This window comes from Polistes dominula, unplaced genomic scaffold, assembly GCF_049000335.1.
Source record: "Polistes dominula isolate Pdom_NZ unplaced genomic scaffold, Pdom_raw_medaka contig_28, whole genome shotgun sequence".
NCBI lineage: Eukaryota > Metazoa > Arthropoda > Insecta > Hymenoptera > Vespidae > Polistes > Polistes dominula.
This window is the reverse complement of record NW_028300879.1, coordinates 2,289,335-2,306,855: the sequence shown is the minus strand read 5'-3', so window position 1 is coordinate 2,306,855 and position 17,521 is coordinate 2,289,335. Positions and strand designations below refer to the sequence as shown.

At 24.7% G+C, this 17,521-nt stretch overlaps 3 protein-coding genes across 6 annotated transcripts; 1 reads left to right on the top strand and 2 right to left on the bottom strand.

Annotated features, from left to right (window-relative positions):
• On the bottom strand, nucleotides 1-5,764 carry LOC107065144 (dopaminechrome tautomerase). Of its 3 annotated transcripts, none has more exons than XM_015318559.2 (6): nucleotides 5,600-5,764; nucleotides 2,768-3,269; nucleotides 2,524-2,626; nucleotides 2,356-2,444; nucleotides 1,979-2,271; nucleotides 1-1,888 (listed from the first exon to the last, which is right to left on the bottom strand). In XM_015318559.2, exons 1-6 carry the CDS (start codon nucleotides 5,602-5,604, stop codon nucleotides 1,636-1,638), a joined length of 1,245 nt encoding a protein of 414 aa, XP_015174045.2. In that variant the 5' UTR covers nucleotides 5,605-5,764; the 3' UTR covers nucleotides 1-1,635. The 3 variants fall into 3 exon arrangements, with proteins under 3 accessions (XP_015174045.2, XP_015174044.2, XP_089030295.1); XM_015318558.2 differs by lacking the exon at nucleotides 5,600-5,764 and adding an exon at nucleotides 5,042-5,226; XM_089174169.1 differs by lacking the exon at nucleotides 5,600-5,764 and adding an exon at nucleotides 5,079-5,222.
• Nucleotides 5,765-12,275: 6,511 nt separating this feature from the next.
• yellow-g2 (L-dopachrome tautomerase yellow-g2) lies at nucleotides 12,276-14,106 on the bottom strand. 2 transcript variants are annotated; one of them, XM_089174132.1, is made up of 4 exons: nucleotides 13,834-14,106; nucleotides 13,569-13,758; nucleotides 13,228-13,483; nucleotides 12,276-12,945 (listed from the first exon to the last, which is right to left on the bottom strand). In XM_089174132.1, exons 1-4 carry the CDS (start codon nucleotides 13,958-13,960, stop codon nucleotides 12,322-12,324), a joined length of 1,197 nt encoding a protein of 398 aa, XP_089030258.1. In that variant the 5' UTR covers nucleotides 13,961-14,106; the 3' UTR covers nucleotides 12,276-12,321. The 2 variants fall into 2 exon arrangements, with proteins under 2 accessions (XP_089030258.1, XP_015173895.2); XM_015318409.2 differs by having other exon boundaries at nucleotides 13,569-13,892.
• A 372-nt stretch (nucleotides 14,107-14,478) lies between these two features.
• yellow-g (L-dopachrome tautomerase yellow-g) lies at nucleotides 14,479-16,047 on the top strand. Its single transcript, XM_015318399.2, is given in 4 exon segments — nucleotides 14,479-14,734; nucleotides 14,736-15,095; nucleotides 15,233-15,647; nucleotides 15,716-16,047. Coding segments are annotated over 4 exon segments (1,137 nt in total). The 5' UTR covers nucleotides 14,479-14,599; the 3' UTR covers nucleotides 15,943-16,047.
• Nucleotides 16,048-17,521: the final 1,474 nt, after the last annotated feature.

The following is a 17,521-nucleotide window of genomic DNA, read 5'->3' as shown; positions in this document are numbered from 1 at the left end:
TTTTTAGTTTTTTTTTTTTTTTTGGCGAATTCTTTAGAATAAATTTATGTTTGACTTTTTGAAAAATTCACATAACTGTGGTCAGATATAAAATCATAACGTGTGTTGCACGTGTATAAAGTTTTACGTTGGGTTGGTTTTTTTGTAAGGTCTTGCGGTTTAATGTCCTACCATGTTTTTTTTTTTTTTTTACTTATAAGCAGTACGATAAAAAAAAAAAAGTATTATCCAGTCTTCAAACAGTTTCGACAGAAATTTCACGAAAGTATGACAATTTGAATATAAATATAGTATCGACACTTTGAACGTGATTTTCACGAAAACTATATAATACATTCTGCCAATTTTAATGAAAATATTTCAATAACAAATGAAAATAAAAATGTAGAATTTATATAAAAATTATAAAACAATATAATGTATTAAATAATTACTTGAAATCAAGAGTTAAATAAAATATTTTATAATAAACAAAAAACTTTCTAATATCTTACACTAAAATGTTACTTTGTTCATTTTATTTCAATTATCAATTTTTTTTCTATTTTTTTTTTTTTTAGATATAACCAAAAGAAAAAATTCAAGCTTTAAATTTATTCTGGAGATATCCTAAAACTTTTATTTATCCCATTGGAATTGTGGTAAAACCGGATTTTATATATTATACTTATTCTGTATCGTTAAACTGGAATGCTCATGTTACTGACCCGAGAATAAGTTTCAATGGATTTTTTTTTTTATTTTATATTATTATTTTTCATTAATTTAACAAGATAAAAATATTCGAATTTATCTGCAAAATTAAGTTTAGAAATTACGAATTTTTCTAATTTCTTTAAATTCAAATCTAGAATTTAAATGATTGGTAAATCAACGAGATGTATCCTTGACATCAAAAAGATTTCAAAACCGATTTTGTGTGTCATAACTATAATCATCACGCACCATTACCATAAACATCACAAATTTTGTTAATCATCTGCTTTGAGTTTTTCCCTTTTATTGAAAGAAAAAATTTTAAAATGTTTCTTCATTTTTAGATTTAATTCATTTTTAAGAGCCAATAATTTTTCACTAAGTTAATAAACAATTATCCACATAAGTTTTCGTTTGTATATCATTTTTTAAACGCACACAAATATTGTCAGATCACATTAATATTATCAGAATTATATGATACTTTAAAATCAGTTATAGGAAAAATATAGAAACTTGAAACGTAAATAAACGTTCTTTTCAACCCAATATATTACAAAAAAAATATTTATATATATACATATAGTTAAATAGTTCGAACATACGTCTAATGTGAAATTTATAGCAATTCGATCTATTATTAAATATTATATATCTACGAAGATTTGATATTTCTCATTATCAAATCACATTAACATCAATCAACTTTCTTGACAAATGAATCGTATACAATTCTGTAAACGTAAAAAGAAAAAAAAGTAATTATTAAAATGACATTCTGCCTATCTGATACTAAGATCACAACAAATTAAAATATATAAGATTCTCTATATTTTCATTTAAAGATTATACTAAAACAATAGAAGTGAATCTCGGTCAAATATATCATTAAAATAATAATTTACAAGTTTTAAGAGATTGTTTAGTTTATAAATCTATCTAAAACCCGACCGAGTTGTTATACAAAATTTGCGAGAAATGTGGATTGATATATTGATACAACGGTAGACTTTTTGATAAAACAGTTTCCGGAATGATTCTCATAATACGAATATTGATCTCTTGAGAGGATGCTCTACGATTGAAAAATTTTTGGAATCTACTGGACATGATCCAGATTCTTCCATCGTCACGTTCGACCCATCTCAATTCAGCGACAAATTGTAATTTTTCTGGATTGTATACAACGATTCTAAAAGAACAACATTACTTTTGTTAGTATGAAATATTAAACGAATAGAATGTAACATTATTTTCATGTAAAATGTTGTTATAAATCTACCTTTGATTATTTGTTAGAGGTTGCCAACTGGCAATAGCAGTTTCCGTTAGTGGTGAGAAGAGAATCGAGTCGTCTAGAGGATCCACAACTAACGGAATACCTTGACTAGACTTTTTACCTATCAAGGACACTGGAAGTTGTTGTCCGAAGGGGAGTGGACCAGCTTGAAGTGCCGACGTGGGTACACCGAAGAGACGATCAGTGGCGAGTGGTTGATAATACAACATACCTTGCCTTGAAGATAAAGCTAATCCCACAATACCATCTGGAAGTTCGAAGGTCTCATCGACAATCTATTAAGATAAAATTATCAATGAAAACATGATTTTTATATCATCTATCTATAGAACATTTATTTTTTTTTGTATGTAAATAACCTGATAAATAGTATAATCTGGATTAGGAAACATCGAAGCATGAAGTACTCGCCAACTTGTATTATTTGCACCATCAAAAATTTGAAGTCCTAAAATAATATAATTAAAAATTAATATGGGGATTGTTATTTTCTTCATATTGTTAAAATTAACAATGATAATTTCAACCTGGTCCAGCTGTGTCACTTATATAGATAAATACATCATCGCAAGATGTTGATTTAGTATCGTCGATAATAAGATTAGTCAATAAACTATTTGGCCTTAAAACCTGCAAATAGTATACGACTAATTACATTTACTGTTCAATCAGTTTACAAATAATGATTATTTAGACGTTTTAAATAAAATATAATTAAACTTGACTTTTACTTCGATTTGTTTCATTAAAATGAAAGATTTTGAAACCAACCTCACGTGGAAAAACGTATTGTCTGACGAGTGTATCTGTATGAAGATCAAAGACAAGTAATTTAGGTGGACAAACTGGTGTAAAATTATCGATAGATGTCATAACACCACTATCAATGACCCATAATCTATTACATCTGTCAAGTCTTGATCTATAGACAGATATTAATTGAGAACAATTTATTTCTCCTCTTCCTGCGGTATGCCAATCCCACGAAGGATAAGCTTGAAGTTTTGGACTGCTACCTGGTGGAACGTTTCTTGGAATGTAACTCAAAGTAGCTGGAACGCCATCACGTAGGCGTGGAGTGCTGATGAAAATTCTTCGCCAAGAGACTTCGATGCCTGTGGGAACGACATTTTCTGGTCGATAGTTATCATGAAAGCCACGATCGTAAGGTAAAAGATAATCCATGAACGACCATTGCATCAAAGTCTCCAAAGCTTCAGCATCCACTTTATAAATGAATGATCCTGCCAAGAGAATTAATGGAAATAGGAACCTACAAAAAAAAGACGATTTTCTGATTAGTTAAATTAAAATGATATCATAATTAATGTTATGAATAATAAAACATGTAGTATTTATATTTGATAAAATAAATTTAAGTTATATTTCTCCCTAATATACTCTCAAGGTTTATTGCAATTTTGTATAATTTAATATTAAGACAGTTTTTACGCTTAATTGTAGATACATAACAGCTGTTAAGAATGGCTTATTAAAAACTTGAACAAATTGCACAACGCAAAGGTACGAGTTTATTTTTTGTAAAGTCTACGTTCACTTGACATTCATTCACCCTACCAAGATTTCTTGGTCTAGTGGAAGGTGTGTGTACAAATACAGATACTTTTCGTTACGTATATGACATTTAGACGGAATCAATTAAATCTACGATTACCAATATTTTCATTAGTCAAATGAGGAAACTTATGCTAAATTGAAATAAATTGAATACAATTATGTATTTATTGTCACGCAACTTTTCTCGTAATGTTTATTAAAAAATCGTCAAGTGATTTTTACCGACATAGTAATTATACTTTCTCTCTCTTTGTCTTGATCAATTTTCCAAGGATATACTGATTTCTGAAATTGATCTATATATAATTTTCTTTCATTCGATATGCATAAATCTCATGTAGGTATTGTTTCTGAAATGATGTTTCCTGGAAATTTTGTAATACTAAACAATGAAATTTAACAATCTACTATTCACAGAAAGAGAATAGTTAAGTCATTTCAATTCAAGATAAGATTGTTACCTTTTTTTTAACACAAAGTTCTATTGTTTCTAATCATTTCTGTTCTTCATTTGTTCATATTTTTCTTATTGTTTTAGAAAAAAAATTAATATTAATCAGATAATAATTAGAATAATCTAACAATTTAAATTTAAATATTTGAAATATTATATGCAAAAATCACATGTATTTCTTACTGTGATGATTATAATTTTATTAGAATAAATTATAATTCAATGAAGAAAAAAAGAAAAAAAAAAAAGAATTACGCTACATTAAAACATTGTTCAAAATTATGAACGTTATGTAATAAAATACAGTGAAAATTATGATGCATCGTATTTTCATCATCATTTCATTTAAATATTTGGATTCTATCATAAAAATATATCTATATATAGAATAAGTCATCAAAGTATTCGTAATCGGTTTTCACTATAAATTTTACATAATTGAACATTTGCTTGTAATGTAAAGTTTTTAAATTTTTATTTACAGAAATATATTTTAGAATTATTATTACTTTCACATTGATATTAATATTATTGCAAAAGAAAAATGTATTATTATTAGAAAAATAGAATTTTATTTAAATGATAACAAAATTCAATTATATAATAATAAAAATATAATTATAATTTTCGTAATTAATACTTGGTTGATTATCTTTTATATTTTATAATTCTTTTGAGATAATTTGACATATTTTGTGAAACCAATTTTCTTATCAATTATAATATGATATATATTATAATTATATATATTTTTTTTTCCCCAATAAAATATTATATCAATTTTAAAATTTAATAATTCTAAAAAAAAATAAAAAATAATATTTTTGTAGATAAGAATTTTGAAATATTACATTACAGAAAAATATAAATTATTTGAAATTGATAGTGAGGGTATAAATTACTCCAATGACTCCTTATATAAACGTGTTTTCGTTTACTTATAATTATTTGAAGTAATTGAAGTGTTTTATTGAAAAATAATGTCATTCAAATTGATTCTATTATGGTCTTACATTAGTGACAATTCAATGTAATTATAACATAACACACTTTTGTAATACATGTTGATAAAAATGTATCTAGTTAGTTAAATATTGCGTTATACAGTTTAGTATAGAAAGATACAACAAGATATCCTTTTTCTTTAGGTGAAACGTTTCAAATTATCGAACAATCACGCGAACAAAGACACATTGACAAATGATTTTCATTGAACCTAATTGAATGCATCGAGAACTTTGATAGCCCTGATCAAGAACGATAACTTAGAAATGCACGTTAGAACTAGATATATGTATATAACGAGAAACCTTACTAGTCAAATGTCAAGGATAAGTGACATGAAAAACTTATTTGACCCGTGATTAATCAAATAATCAACGTCAATGTATTTTCTCAAAAATAATCTATTTATTTGTGTTTGCATAATTTTTGCAATTTATTCAATGATTCAAAAGTCTTCACACATATTCTGTCAAAAAAAAAAAAAAAAAATAATAATACAAATATTTCATTAAACACTATTATAACATTTCAATTATTTAATATATAAAATTTGTAAAGAGTTTTACCTCATCTTTGTAAATATCGTGTTTCATCAAATTGTAATGACAGAAGAATATTATTTGTGACCGTAGCTAGGTGTAATTATTAACAAAAAAAAAAATGTTTACATTAGAACAATCGCGAAGGTACTAACGATGGTTTGCGAACGTGCACCGGGTCCCACTGACTGAACACAGACTGATCTAATTTCCGAGTGGTATCGGCTTAAAACTTAACTTCCTACGAGAGACAGGACACAAGTCTCTAGTTCGAGAGAACATAGATCACGGAACAGGATTATTGTGTAACGTGAGTGTGTATGTACACATATGCATTGTATTGTATATGTTACTTATGAGGAAGCATAAATGCCTATATATGTATATATATATATTAATTTACATATATCGATTTTATTAAAGTTCGCCATACCAATATCAAATACACGTGCATACATTCAACTATTTTGCTTTTACGTAATTATGGAATGTAAGTTTGTCATTTGAGAAGAAAGAAGAAAGAATTTTATTATATTATAAATAAATATTTATAATTTTATAAATTATAAATTATATTAATTTATAAATGAATATTTATAATATTAGATGTTATTATTAGATTTGGTATGTTTGATATTTGATATAAATTATATTTGATATATTTGATATTTGATATATTTGATATTTGACATATATTATATAAAATTTAGAAAATTTAGAATTTTATTATATTATATAATTAAATATTTATAATATTACATGTTATTTTTATATTTGATATGTTTGATATTTGATATAAATTATATTTGATATATTTGATATTTGACATATATTATATAAAATTTAGAAAATGTATTACATTATAATTAAATATTTATAATATTACATGTTATTTTTATATTTGATATGTTTGATATTTGATATAAATTATATTTGATATATTTGATATTTGACATATATTATATAAAATTTAGAAAATTATTTATTAATATATGACATATATTAAAACATATAATTAGAGAAGCATTTACAAGACTAATATTTAAAGTATTATATAAAATCAGGTTCCAGAGTGTTGACATAAAAATAAATAATAGTTATCTTGGTCTGTTGAATTGAAAAAAAAAAAAATAAATAAACTTAATCACATAAGAAAAATAAATCCTGTTGAATTTATTAGCTTTCTTATCCTGTTTATAGACAAATTTAATTTACTCTCTTCTACACTTGTTAATCAAAAATATATAGTATGTATATTATAAATCAAAGATAATGTCTTCATATTATTGCACTAAATTACATATTAAATAAATCAAAATAAAACCTCATATCAATCCTTTTTTTAACAAAATTGTATAATTGTATTGATATATTTAATTAAATGTTAATAAAGAATCACACAATTATTGTATAAGATAATAAAGATTGATTTTAATTCATAACATTCGTTATCAAGCAGATATAATTATTGTAACGTTAACAATGCCTGAAATTACTCGGAAAAATCATATTACACGACAAGATACTTCATATGATTTAATAATCATAAATTTCATCCATAAATACGGCACTTATATTGTGCTTGAGCATCGATGCGTTAACTCCAATACCTCATTTCAACAATCTTGCTGAACTTCAATTAATTTCTAAGGTAATTACTTAAAAAAAACATTTCTTTTTTTTTATATGAGAACAATTTAATCGTTTTATTAACGTATAGATCGTATCTTTTTAATTCATACCAATTATGAAATTAATTCAAAAATACAATCTCACACAATTGTCTCATTCAAATCTGAAATGGGGGTTAAAGAAAGAAAGAAATTATTGATGTTTAGAAAAAAAAAAATGTTTATAAAGTAAACGAAATATCTTTATAAAATTAATATCAATATAAAAACCGGATATGGCTTTAAGGGTTACTTATGTAACTAGTAATTATCAACAACGTGAACTATCGATAAACATTTACACTCGTGGAAGCTCATGACTCGACAAACAACGTTGGTCAGTATGGTCGATTTCGAACTCGGTTAACTCATATTATTACGAAACCATGTTCGTACACTCCTTATAGAAATAAACTGTAAATTCTTGCTAAACAAATTAATTAATTACCAGATAAATTAGATTTATCTATATAATTATAAACAATTATTATATAAACAATGTATTAAAAAGTGTATTAATTCTCTTATGTTTAACGATGATAATGTGTTTCTATTATTTTTTTAATTGTACCAAAAAAAAATTCTTGTAAAATTATATATAATACTATATTAAAAATATAGTATTTAATTATAAAATATTAAACATATTACTATAATATATTTAAATTGTACTATACTATATTATATATATATATATATATATATATATATATATATATATATATATATATATATATATAAAGCTATACTATTGTATTATATACTATAGTATAATATATTAAATATTAAATATATATAAATACTATATTATATAAAAATATAGTATTTAATTATAAAATATTAAATATATTAGTATAATATATAATTAAATTATACTATACTCTCTCTATTATATATATAAAGCTATACTATTGTATTATATACTATAGTATAATATATTAAATATTAAATATATATAAATACTATATTATATAAAAATATAGTATTTAATTATAAAATATTAAACATATTAGTATAATATATTTAAATTGTACTATACTATATTATATATATATATATATATATATATATATAAAGCTATACTATTGTATTATATACTATAGTATAATATATTAAATATTAAATATATATAAATACTATATTAAAAATATAATATTTAATTATAAAATATTAAATATATTAGTATAATATATAATTAAATTATACTATACTCTCTCTATTATATATATAAAGCTATATTATTGTACTATATACTATAGTATAATACATTAAATATTAAATATATATATATACTATTTTAAAGAACATATTTGACATTGGAAAGCATTTCTTTTCAAAGTCATTTTTTATTTAATTAGAAAGTCTCGTGTGTAGGTATATCACTGAACACAAACAACCCATACACACACACACACATCTAATGATATATAAAAGAAAGGGTGTGGTACTAATAGTTCAGTGGAACTTTCGATTACATTTTTTCTTTGCTCAAGGACATTCAAATAATCTACTAACATGAGACTAATACTATATAGATATATTAAGCGTGGTACAAGAAAATGACATGTTATATGGAATCGAAACAAGTTTTTTTTTCAATGTTTTTATAAGAAATGTTAAAAATAAATTGACGTAATCTACAACCTCAATTTTTTTTCTACTCGAACGAAGTATTATTGTTTCTTTTTTATTTGGATTATTCTTACAATTCTACTGTTTGAAATCAATTTATTTAATAATAATAATAATAAAATAAAATCACATTCGAAAATATCTGAAAAAACAATCATATAAAATATTAGTCAACAAATTTAAAAAGTAATATATATATAATATATATAATATATATATATATATATATATATATATATAGTAAAAGTTATATATAAAATAACTTTAATATAGTTAACTATATAATAAATATTATATTTAATATTTATATAAAATAAAATGTTATAAAATATAATATATATAATATATAATATATAATATAAAATAAAAAATAATATAAAATATAAAATAAAATAAATTAATATAGAAATAATTAAAATAATAAAATATATTATACTATATAAAAATATAGTAAAAAGTAATAATATAATATAAAAATATATTCACATAATATCAACCAATTCTTTTATTATTACTTAAAAATAATATAATTTTCAAATCGAAGTGTAAAAGAACGTAAAAAAAGAAAAAAGCAGTAAACCTAATTGCAGTCGTTCGAATAATGGTATAATGAACAAATAACAAATAGAATAATGAATAAATATGAATAGATGTTACAATAAAGAATGAGTGAAAGTTTCACTGGATTGTAAAATGATTAAGATCAATAACATATAGCATATCAATTCAATCATCTTTCATATTAAATTATTATATTAATTAACAAATATGCATTTGAAATATCAACATTTTCTACATAATTTTCTCATAAAGAACGTCCCCCCTTCTCCTAATAATCATTTGATGTATATTTTTTTTATCAGATTTTTCTTGTTCGTTTGCATTTCATTCCGTAAAATATAATATAAGCAAATCATGTGTGTGTGTGTGTATGTGTATCAGTCAATTCGATGGAAAGTTCGAAAGAACTCAGTGAAGCATGCAATAAAAATATTGTCTGGAATAATATGAATTCCAAAGTGGCTAATAATTTTAAATACACTCTTCCCTGTAAAATAATTCATATTGAACTAACCTTTTACAGTAGCATTTATTTTCATAAAGGAAATATGATCATTTCCATATTAGTCATTTAACAGAGTGTTTTATTCGATCAGATAATACATTATCAACCTGTTTATATATTTACATATATATATATGCAGTAATAATGTATATACATATTTCTATATGTTCCGTAAATATAATTATCATTTTAATTATAAACCAAAGTTCAATAACCCATTAGTTTTTACAGTCAATCTAAATATTATATTTTTAATATAAATGATGTATATATTAATATATACAATTAATATATTATACAAAAATATATAAAATATTTATATATATGTATATATATATATATTATTTAAGAAAATTATTTTAATAATTATTATTTATTAAAATATTATAATTATTATTTTTTTTTTTGAAATCATTCAATATTTAACGAAACTCTTTTAAGTGTTTATCTTATTGTTAATACATTTTGTACTTTTAGTATATTTATATATCATTTTTAATTCAATAAAACGATCTACTGTAATATAATTATAATTTTTTAAAAACAAACCAATGGTCATACATACATATATACATACATACATACACATTTATTCCAAAAATGTTATCTACTTAAAAATAAAAAATATACTAATTTACAATTTACCTTATTTTGGTAAATACATGTTTTATTCTTTTTTGTTCTGTTCCACTTTCTCTCTCTCTTTACTCAATAAAATAACGAATACGATGTAAATGTGATCACTATCGCACATGATCAGACAGTAAACAATTTATTGCTTCATTATAGATTCAGTAAAGAAAAAAAAATAAGTCGACTGAATAAGGCTTTGAACTTTTCAGTTTGGATTACAATTGAAATTGCATGATTTTATTAGAAAGTGATTTTTCTTCACATTTTTCTTTTTTTTTTTTTTCTTTTTTTTAAGTATAAATTTAATTTAATGATAAAAATCATGAATTAAAATTAGTATGAATTAAATGTAAAATAATTTAATACAAATATAAAAATGCAAATTGAAACGAAAAAAGTAATTTTCTTAAAACTTGTTTACATTTCGTTTATGATTCTACATTTTTTTATCGTTATTATGCGATTAAAATAATGTTTAAAAATATAATCATTGTAATTATTGTTTTCTTCTTTTCATATCTGTAATTTAAACAACAACAAAAAGTTAATATCAGCTTAGTATTTATAAACATTACATAATACCATAACAGTAGTAGTATAATTGAGCTTGTTACGTATGACACATATGAAATATACATTTTTCAAATAAATTAAGAAGTAAAAGTTGGTGATCATGTTGTTTCTTTTTTATTAAATGCATTTAGATTGATGTTGAATGCTTATACAAATTATTTCATTAATAATCTTATTCTAATAAATGAATAATGATATTATCATAACAAATTTATAGCTCGTAATTATTATAAAAAAAAATAAAAGCAAACCATTATTTTCAATTGTTCGATTAAAATTTGAAATATATCTAAAAGGAGTAAGAAAAGAACTCTTTGATATTTTATATTAAATAATTGAGAAATTGATATCTCGTGTAAGTGTAACTGTCTTAGAATTAGAAACCAAATACTACCGTCTATTTGCTTATATCATATATAGGATTATTTTCAAGAATTAAACATAATATTGAGTATCAATTTTCCAGTGAAAGCAATTTGCTTGACTAAAGATGTTATTAATTTGACATTTCCTGTTTGTAATCTAATAAAAGTAAAATCGCATTTTCATATTATATATCACGATACATATATGCCCATAATTATGAAAGTGATTTAAGTCAAAATTCATAAAACATGAGTTTATCAGTTATTGCATTATTATAAACTAAATAAATTCAATGCAATTTTCACGATATTATTAAAAATGAATCGTTAAATAATGTTTGTTATTTCAATATTGTATAGAATTTATATAATGTTCAAGTATAAATCTTTAAGTATCTCGAAACAAGAGATATATGACTTAGACCACTTTTAAGCACATATAAAATTTCTAAAATATTTTCAAAGAAATTTTTTAATATCTAACAACAAAAATAATATCAGGATTAATAGTTCATTATTGATGTGAATGCACCTTTACTTTTTAGGAGTGGCTTTAACAGAGAAAGGTTCTTGTTTCGTTTGACTAGCACTTTTATACGGATACAAGATCGTGAATAGTTGAAAATAAGTAAGTATACGTATTACGTATTCGAACAAAGCATTATCCACTTGATCAATATCTTAGTCGTTAAATGGATTTCTAGTTGTTTTGTATAAAATTAATACGAAACAATCTTTAACTAAACATTTTCTTTTATTCTTCCTTTTTTTTTGTTTTGTTTTTTCTCTTTTTTTATTTTATAATAAAATTTACATAATATTAAGAGCTTGATTTGCTCCACATCCAACGGTACCTTCTATGTAATCTGGAAAATTAGATTCCAATACACGCATACTGTTTCTTCTATAATCAGGAATAACATGAGTTGCCAAAGAACAAGCAGCACTGTTATAAACCTTTTGGAAATTCTCTGGTTGGAAAGGAGTATTTGTATCCCATCTTTGAACGATACCGTCGCCTTCGTATCTAAAGAACAGAGCATTGCCATTGTCCGTGCCTAGAATTACTAAACGTTTAGGCTTCGTTCCAACATCTTGAATTTTTCCGCTCGTTAAACCGTTTCGAAGATATTCCGTTTTGATGGAGAACATATGATTGCTTGATAAATAAGTGAACATAAGACAAGTACTACCATCGGCATGACGAATAAGAGCCAAATAAAGTACATCTCTTCGAGAAGAATTCATGGTTACAATTTTGGGTAAAACGAATCTATAACCACGACCAGACGTGACATCGTAAACCAAAATTGCTCTCGTTGCAGCATCCGATACGTAAACAAAGACACGTCCATCAGGACTATAATCAGCAACGACGTATTGAAGTCTAGAGGAAGATGTGGTTAAACCATCAAGTTCAACCGTTTTCAACAGCTATAAATGATAATACAAATAATTCAATTTCAATCTTTACAAATTTCAATCGAAAGTGAATGTATTACGAATCATGATTAAGTTGCCAAAATAAAAAAAATATAAAAACAGGTCGAATATTAAATCGTTTTAATAATAGTTGACAGTGTAAAATATATCGTTTCGTAATAATATCGTATTTTTATATTGCAAGTTTTATATACGATGAAAAGTAAAAGTATTATTATTATTATTATTATTATTATTATTATTATAAAAAAAAGATAAAATATAAGAACTTACTTTGCCTGTTTTCACATCGAATGCGACAACTTTTGGTTGACACATACGTACAGATTCTTCTAAAGTATGAATTACACCTGTATCCAAAACCCAAAGGATATCTTGGGGATCTAAGAATAGATCTACAACATTTTGCAATGCTTTCAAACTACCTTCCTCTTGAATCGACCAACATGGGAAAGCATGGAGACTAGCTTGACAGTTTCTATCCTTGAGAGAAACTCTAGCTAAAGTTGCTGGAATACCAGATCTATACCTGTAACAAAAATCAATGAAATAATTAATTAATACTTATGAAATATTCCCAAATGTTAAATATATAAATTTTTCATATATCTTACCTTGGTAGAGCCAAAAATGCTTCGTCATTGAAAATTGCAGCTCTCGTTGCAATCACATTCTTCGAAATGTAACGACCACTATTTTTAAACATACTTTTCGTAGTTGCACATGGCCACTCGAATGATCCACCAACCCACTGAACTTCATGATTATCATAATGTTCTAATTGTTCTAATTGTTCTAAATCATCTGCGATAACAAATACGATGATAATTGAAAGTGCCAACGCAAATTTGAATAACATTATTTAGGTTTATTACTAACTATTTAAGACTCTCTTTTTTTTTCTTCCTTTTCGACTGAATCGTAATGATGAACTGAAAAGATATTTAGGATTACGCCATTTATATACTTTGTTGATTGACAACAATGCTGGGCATTGGGAAATCATTCGTATTTAAGAGATGTCCATTTGTTCTTGCATACCGGAATTAATAAACCAATTGGATTAATTATAAAATTTACATTCTTTTCATCATCAATGATATTTTGCATAATTAAAATTAATTAAAAAAAAATATAGACGAACAAGTAATACAAGTGAATAATGTATTAAACAGTTTTCCCTCTTGTTTACCCGTAATACATTTATTATAATTTTATAAAACCTTTTTACTTCCGTATATATCGAAAAATCAACAATGACGGAATCAAAACAATTTGATGGAATTTAAACAAATGTGAAATATTTCATTATACAATTCAAACTTCCTTCTCTTTGCTAACTTCCATAAACTTCCTGAATCCTTGAGATCTGCCAATTCTTGTTAAATAAATTTTTAAGAAATCTCATTTATAAATATGAAATAATGCGAAAACTGCAAGACCCTCCGTATGTTGAAATAATGAGAAAAGAAAAAAAATACGATGTTTATGTTACTACATGACGTATATATATCAACGATACGACGGATATTACATTCGCATATTTGTAAGACATCGTGAATATTCGTAAAGAATCAAATTCTCACATAAGTTCTCGTTAAATCAACGAAGTAATTATTTTCGGGTATTTAAGATAAGAATCAGGATGAAGATGCTCCTAAGGAGCATTGTCTATCTGACAATTATATTAATCAATTTTTCGTCGGGAAATATTGAGAAACATTTGCTATCAAGATTATCATTCACTCTCAATGGACACAGCCTCGAGTGGCCTTGCCAGAAGCACAAAGAACATCTACGAGACTAGTGGCCGTTACACAGCTAGAAATGTAATAGCAACAAGGATGCAAATTTACAAGGACGATGCGATTCTAGCTCTACCACGTTATAAACCTGGTGTACCATTTACTTTGGGTGTTGTATCATTAAGAAGTAATACTTGTAAACCAATGATTCTGCCATTCCCTTGTTGGGCAATACAAGAAGAAGGTAATTGTGAAGCTCTACAAAGTGCCATTGATATTGTACTCGATATTCAAGATATTCTTTGGGTCCTTGATACTGGTATCGCTAACACAATGACTCAACCTGTTAGAAGATGTCCTGCTAAAGTTGTTGGAATTAATATTAAAACTGGCAAGGTATGCACTTGACAAATTTGCTAATTTCATTACATAGATTGAATATATAATATATGTATGTTACAGTTGAATTTTAAATTGTTACTAAACGACCAAAAATTTAATTATATAATTATTTTGTTTCTTTTTCTTTTTAGGTAGTTCAAATCATCGACTTAAGCCAGTTTTTACTACCATCATCCCATCTTCAATACATGCTAGTTGATTATGCAGAAGATGGCCAAGTTTACCTATATATATCTGATGCAACAAACAGAGCTATCATCATTTATAATGTCACAACAAATCATGGAAGTAGAGTAGTTTTACCAACTACTGTATCTGCTAATTTGGAAAAACCTGATGTATTGTATATAGTACTTGTCAGAAGATCTGATGGAACACCTGTCGTATACTTTACTTATTTAGGATCTAGCAGAATTTTTGGTATTAAAGCTGCTCATTTGAGAATTGGTGATTTAAATGGAGGAATTGAGGAAGTTGGTATAAAACATCAGAAAATTGTTTTACTTGGTACCGACAATGGTCCGGCCATATTCTTCCGGAACAAAGGTATAAATCAATAAGATTAATTAAATATTGTATATATATATAAAAAATATTTTATTTATCATTTTTAGGTGAATCTGATATTTATATGTGGAATACGGAAACACCGTTCATACAAGAGAACTTCCTTTTAGTACAAAAAGAAGGTGATTGTCGATTATCAACACAAGTTGTACCTGGCTACAAAAGACTCATGTGGAATATTGAAAGTAACTTCCACGATTACATATCGAATACAGTTAGCTGTGCAGGTGCTACAGTCTCTATACATCCTCTAATGAACTCTTGCGAAGAATAAACACATGTGTTGATTGGACAATATAATGAACTGCAACAGAATATAAGATCGCCAATCAAATAGGTCGTAGTTACGGACATCGTTGGCTTTTATAAAAAAAAAAAAAAAAAAAGCTGATTGTTAATTATTTAAAAAAACAAAATGATAATTTATGTACAAATAAAACTTATAAACTATAAATTTTTGTCAGAATGTTTTGATTTTTATATTCTGAAAATATAACCTAATTTATGATTTAAACATATGCAATTATATTTTTAATTATATTTATTAATTTTATTATTTGTTTTTTCTTTTTAAATATATATATATATATATATATATATATATATTACATTTATTTAATATATGTTATATTAGATTTTCCATAAGATTTCATATCGATCGATATCGTTCGATACTGATAAAAAGTCGATATATATATATACGACGGTGTACGTACGTATGACTATATATATATATATATATATATAGTAGGTGTATATATCGACAAATAAACTAACTAATTAAAAATCATTTAGAATGCATTTATCTATTCATTATTAAAGAATGATCATTATCACAAAGTACAACGATAACGGTTTCAGCTGATAACTATAAACCAGAAGGAAAAGTGCAGTTGAAGACATTCTAACCTCAAGTAAAGACATTACCACAATGGCCAAACTTCCAGAGCTTGATTATTTTCTAGAAAAAGAAGCTGCAGAGGCAGCTGTAAAAAGTTTTAAAATACATCTTCAAGGAACATTGAAGGAATATACGAAAATATGGGGTATGTACTTAAAAGTTGTAAACAAACTACAAGAGGTTAATTCTAAATCATCGCACAAAGAAAAAACTCGTGTGATTAATCAAGATGATAGAATTAATAGATCCTCAGATAGTTTAGATTTAGAAGAATTGAACACAACAAATTCAAACGATTTAATAGAAGTTAATCAAGAACAATGTACGTCAGATGTCATTTCTAATCATGAATCATTGACAAATTTAAATACAATTATTAATAGTCCTATTTTTCAAGAAACGATTCAAATTCTAAAAGTAACAGTTTTAATAAGAGTGTTTCTTCTATAATTAGTAATAATGAAAGCACAAGTCCAGTTAATAATTTAAGTATTGACAATGAACAAGAGATATCAAATGAAACAAGTTATTCATTTGCTAAAAGTCCTACAAGAAATGTATCATCAGTACTTTTATGTAGCACTCCGATTAGACATAAAAAGGTGACTATAAGGAAAAGGCAAAATGTTAACAAAAATGGACAATCTAAAACACCATTGAATAATTTAAGAAAAAGGGATAATTTATCCACTATAAGAAAAGAAAAAGCATTGAACAAAACACCTTTTAAACTTATTAGCAATGTGAACATTAATTCTCAAATAAATCGAAATAATAATTTAAACACACGTTATAACATTGAAGTAACACAAACGCCAAAAAGTAAAAAATTTAAGCAAACCAAATTAGCATTTCATAAGACAATGGATATGACGAACTTGGATAAAAGATCAAATAATAGTCCTGTATTAACAAAATCTAATAAATCTACAAATAATCATGAAAAAGTTTT

Excerpts from the sequence above, each read along its gene's own strand:
- yellow-g2 (XM_089174132.1), bottom strand. The coding sequence starts at position 13,960 with ATGATTTCCCAATGCCCAGCATTGTTGTCAATCAACAAAGTATATAAA. Across the intron at positions 13,759-13,833 it reads AAAAAAGAGAGTCTTAAATA|ATGATTTAGAACAATTAGAA; the intron begins GTTAGTAATAAA and ends TTGTTATCGCAG. Across the intron at positions 12,946-13,227 it reads TCGATGTGAAAACAGGCAAA|CTGTTGAAAACGGTTGAACT; the intron begins GTAAGTTCTTAT and ends TATCATTTATAG.
- LOC107065144 (XM_015318558.2), bottom strand. The coding sequence starts at position 5,091 with ATGTATTACAAAAGTGTGTTATGTTATAATTACATTGAATTGTCACTA. Across the intron at positions 3,270-5,041 it reads TACATTGAATTGTCACTAAT|GTTCCTATTTCCATTAATTC; the intron begins GTAAGACCATAA and ends TTTTTTTTGTAG. Across the intron at positions 2,272-2,355 it reads CAGATTATACTATTTATCAG|ATTGTCGATGAGACCTTCGA; the intron begins GTTATTTACATA and ends TTATCTTAATAG.